This window comes from Alligator sinensis, unplaced genomic scaffold, assembly GCF_000455745.1.
Source record: "Alligator sinensis unplaced genomic scaffold, ASM45574v1 scaffold330_1, whole genome shotgun sequence".
Taxonomy (NCBI): domain Eukaryota; kingdom Metazoa; phylum Chordata; order Crocodylia; family Alligatoridae; genus Alligator; species Alligator sinensis.
Window position 1 is genome coordinate 1588100 of NW_005842178.1, and position 4735 is coordinate 1592834.

A 4735-nucleotide genomic window follows, 5' to 3' on the forward strand; every position below is an offset into this window, starting at 1 on the left:
TTCCTGCTTTACCTTTTGTTTTCCTAATTTCTACCCCTTTACATTCTCACTGACATCCTACCACACTTTTAGCTTCTCTTTCCTTGGAGTCTCAGAACAGCAGAGACTCCTTATGTCTGAAGAAGGGCGATTGCCCCCGAAAGTTTGCTAAGAACTTTTTTCCAACTACTCAGTTGGTCTAATAAAAGATATCACATCTACCCAAAGAACCTTGCCTGCCTAGGTCCTTAGATGAACGAAGTTGCAACCAAAAACCTGTTGGCAGGAGGGTAACTTACCAGAGGCAGGAGGGTAACTTACCAGAAACTAATTCCTCCAAATGGAAGCCCATATATTCACAACTGTGAATATGCATGCAGGGTAAGGGCCAAGCGGGTTCTTCCAGAGAAGGTGCCATATTCTTGCTTCCCTGCAGACCCAAACAGTAGGACCTGAAGCCATAAAATGTGCCTCTGTCAGAGCCCCTTTAATACCTTTTTCCACACACATGCTTACTGTTTCCATTTGAAGACTTTAAGTAAGTGGGAAGCATGTATCAGTATAGACAATCCCTTGAACTGTACATTTTTGTTTCCTTTCTGGAATTATCATTGCAGTTCCCCACTTGTGAGAGATTATCTAGGACTGATGAATTAAAATTAGTGGATCAAAAAGGAGTCACCTAAAGACTACAGAATTTAGACCTTGTATTATATCCAGAAAACAAATCAGATAGTGACTTCTAACTGAAGGAGTGACTCCTAACTCCAAATAATTTTGTATTATCATGTCTAGCTTTCCGGTAACCCATGAATGCTGGAATGGTTCAAGTGGAAGGTGACATTGCTCCTCTCAAATTTGTATCTTTTAAGGAAAATTTGCACACTTCAACTTTTTTAATGTGGTCCCAATACAAAATTTTTTTGGTGTAGAAGAGCCCATGGGAATTGGAACAGCTGCCATGTTCAAATGGGCATGTTCTTTTGAACTCAGCATGACCTAGAAGCCCAGCTGAAGTCATCTACTCCCTAAAGCAGCCCAACAGACGTGCTTACGTAATCTAATTCAAGGAAGCAACCTCTGAGGATAGAGGCATAAATATAAGGAGCAAGAGGTGCCATTGCTGGTGACACCAAATGGCCTGAGGCCTCATTCACACAGCATGCTCTTCATGACCAGACACCTCCCACAAAAAGGGATCTCCACATATGGGGTGCCACCTCCAGGATTTGCCCCACTTCTTTCTAAGTGCATTATGGACTGAAGGTTATCTTTGCCCTGAATTTCTTGCCTTATGTAAGTGGTGCTCAACCTTTCAACCCCACAAGTGGGATGAGTGGCCTGGGGCCAATCCTGTGTGGGAGTCAGTTCCTGCACACCTGGATCAGGCCCTGTGCCACTCTGGCCCCCACCTGCCTGGATCAGGCCCCACATGCCCAGAACAGGCCCCATGCTGCTCCGTGCTGCCTCATCTCCACATGCTGAATCAGGCCCCAAGCTGCCCCAGACCTATATGCCTGGATTGGGCCCCATGCTGCCCCAGCCCTGCATACCCTGATTGGGCCCCATGCCAAAGCATGGCACCTGCTTGTGCTGCAGCCCTTCCTGATCTGGTTCCCACCATGCTTCTCTGAGAAACAGGCATGTGAGACAGTTCTACCTGCCATGCTGCCCTCTGTTTCAGGAGACACCCTGCAGGGCAAGGCCAGGAAGGGCTGCAGCATGAGCTGGCTCTCCTGCCTGCTTTAGATTTATCGAAGAACCCTAATGATGTAGGAGAGCAACCCTTCCCAGTCTGCCTGTGTATGCGATGCAGCAGCAGTGCCTGTACAGAGCAACAGTGATCTTAACCAGGGGTGCTGCCACATTCAAAAAAGTTGCTGCGTCTAAAAAGGTTGAGAACCACTGATCTAAACAAGAGTTAAGCTATACTTTCTCATGTAGTATTGACATTTTCCTGTACTTTAAATGCCATGCGACATAAGTATAGCTGCTATAAGTATAACATGATTTGAGCAGCATTTTTACTCTCAGTGGGCACATCTATGTGAGAAGTTTACTATGAAGTAGACTAATTAGCCCCACAGTAAACATCACTTGTCTACGCTGCACCCCGTATTAGGCTGGAGTAAACTAAATAACTCCACAACAGGGTAGTACTTGTAAATACAAGTAGTATCTGCTGGGGAGTTTTTTACTTCACAGCAGCACATGTGTAGATGCTGCTCTCGTTGCCTGGGGTACAAGGGTGCTTCAGTGTGGGGGCTTCCCTAGCCAGCCCCTCCGCAGCACATTGAGGAGGGGGAAGCAGCCCTGGGCTGGCAGGCTGACCCCCAGGGCCCTCTGCCAGCTGGGGCTGCTCTGACCCAGGTCTGCACGAGGCAGTCCCAGGCGCACATTCAGATGGCGTGCCCAGGAGCAATAAACTCCAGAGAAATAAGTTACAAAGTTTATTGCTTCAAATTAATTGCATGTGTAGATGCGCCCAGTTATGATGTTTTCAAAGTGTCTTAAATATCTTGGTGTTTTAAGTTCATTTCTTGCTTTTCAGAAAGCTTTCAGTTTTCAAGATGTAGAAGCACTGTATGTTCTGACTGATGGCAAACCAGATACCAGTTGCAGTCTCATTCTAAAAGAGATCGAAAAGCTTAGGAAGAAACAAACGATCAAAATCCACACAATTTCTTTTAACTGTGCAGACAGGTATGTTTAACTTTTGAGAAAAGTATAAAATTACTAATCAAGGTATAATTTAGTCCCATTTTCCTTTTTCTGAAATTCTCTAAATGTAGCATTCTTATTGTGGTGATTTGCAAGGCAAGATTCACCTTAATTTACAGATTCAGATAATTGGTTGTATATGTGAATAAAGCAAGTCTGATTTATACTACAAATTACCAACAGGACACAGATTTCATTTTTAATATCAATTTTCTGACGCTTGCTATAAGACTGAATCTATATCCTACCTTGTGTTGTTAGAAACTTTCCTTAATTGTAGGGACTTTTAGGTTCAGCTCTTTAATTTGAGTAAGTTGTGATAGTTCAGTGGAAGTATACCACATTTTCTCACATACCCTCAAATAAGACATGTACCTTGTTTCTGGAATGCACCCACTACATTGCTACATCTCCCCCATACCCTTGTTGTAGGATAACACTTGCCAAAAACTAGCGCCAGTTGGAGGGCAGCTGTATTTATGCTGGTCTGTGCTTCCCCCTGCTTCCTGGCTTGGATAGAGAAGCTGACAGCCGTCTTGTAGCATAGCGTCTTTGTACCTCTATGCCTCTATTTTGTGAAGTTTTGGTGAAGAAAATTAGTTTCCCTGCTCGAGAGGGATGATTTCTTGGGGGGGAAATGTGTATGGTATGTGAGTAAATATGGTAGTTTACATCTGAAGATGCTGCCAAGGGATACAGACTTGTGAAATAACTTATTTGTTGGCAGTTGTAAGTTATTTGGCAGACCTGTAATTCTTTTCAGTACATAAAAACAATGCTACTTTTCCTTCCAAGTCTGGATTCCAATCTTTATTTTAGCTCTGTTGTTATGTTGTTACCTAGTTATAGTTGTTATGTTGTTTTAGCTCTATTGTTATGTTGTTACCTTGAGCTGTAATCAAAAGAAACCAGCTGTTGGAGGCTGTGATGAATAATTATAATTATTTATCCCCTATAGCTGAAGAAGATTCTAGAAATGACATAGGTATTTATAATCATACTTGTCAAATTGCATGCCTGGAAATACATGGGTCCCTAAAATTTAAGCTCTACTGATGTTTCTCTAGTGACTATTATAGGTAACCAACTACTTTATTGTTAACAGGGGAGCTAATGAATTTCTGAAGAAACTAGCCTCGCACACAGGCGGTCGCTACCATCGTTGCATTGGAGATGTGGATGGGCAGTTAGCAGCACACCGGATGTTGACAGAAGGGTTTGATGATGAAGATGTATGTTCCACAATTTCTATTGTGTTGCTCCTTGCAATGTATGTTCTCTACCATCATTAAAATACCTCCTTTTAAAAAGGAGGTTATTTTAATCACTTGGAGGGGGAGCGCAGGGAATATATTTGGGATCCAAAGAAGAAAAAAATTAGTCTGGCTATTCCGCATCTCCTGGCTACACTGGTGAGGTGAATGAAACCAGGAAAGGAACATAAAGTTGTAACAAAATGTGGAAATGGGTTTTGGACCTGAGATCTGGATCTGAGTAGACCTCAGGTTTACCAGGTATAGTTATTCTCTGCCACCACCATCTATTTGTTTCGTCTGTTTTATGCCCCTTTACTGTCAGGTGCCTGGGGCAGAGATTATCATTACAGTATACATGCGCAGTACTTGGCCCACTGGGCCCCGGTTTGATTTGCAGCCTATATGTACTACTGCAAAAGAAAAGAGCCATCTCAAGCAGAATTTACAGATGAATGTGTTCTCTCTCTGCATAAACACGGGATCTCATCTGTCTGCAATAACCATGGGGAAGTTCAGCTTTTTGATCCAATTATTTATTTTCTGTCTAAAATAGTAAGCAATAGCTGCAGAATAAAGTTACAATATTTTAATTTGTTTTTTAGGATCCAGTATTTCCTTTCTTTGAAGGAGATGATTTAAAGAAACTTGCTCAAGAAGTAGCAAAAGCCAGAAGTTTTTTAATACAGGCAAAATCCTTTAGGTGCGTGAGTATCAAGGATCTTTTGATAAACAGTGTTTGTCTTTCATAAAAACAGCCACAAAAAGGGTTGTTAGAAATA

The 4735-nt window shown here is 42.4% G+C and overlaps 1 protein-coding gene across 2 annotated transcripts in view; it reads left to right on the forward strand.

Annotated features, from left to right (window-relative positions):
* VWA3A (von Willebrand factor A domain containing 3A) overlaps positions 1-4735 on the forward strand; it is a 67998-nt gene that overhangs the window by 58078 nt on the left and 5185 nt on the right. For both annotated transcript variants that reach the window (XM_025207017.1, XM_025207018.1), the window contains exons 30-32: positions 2531-2682; positions 3806-3932; positions 4559-4656. In XM_025207017.1, coding sequence (XP_025062802.1) covers positions 2531-2682; positions 3806-3932; positions 4559-4656 — 377 coding nt within the window. The remainder of the gene's footprint in view (positions 1-2530; positions 2683-3805; positions 3933-4558; positions 4657-4735) is intronic.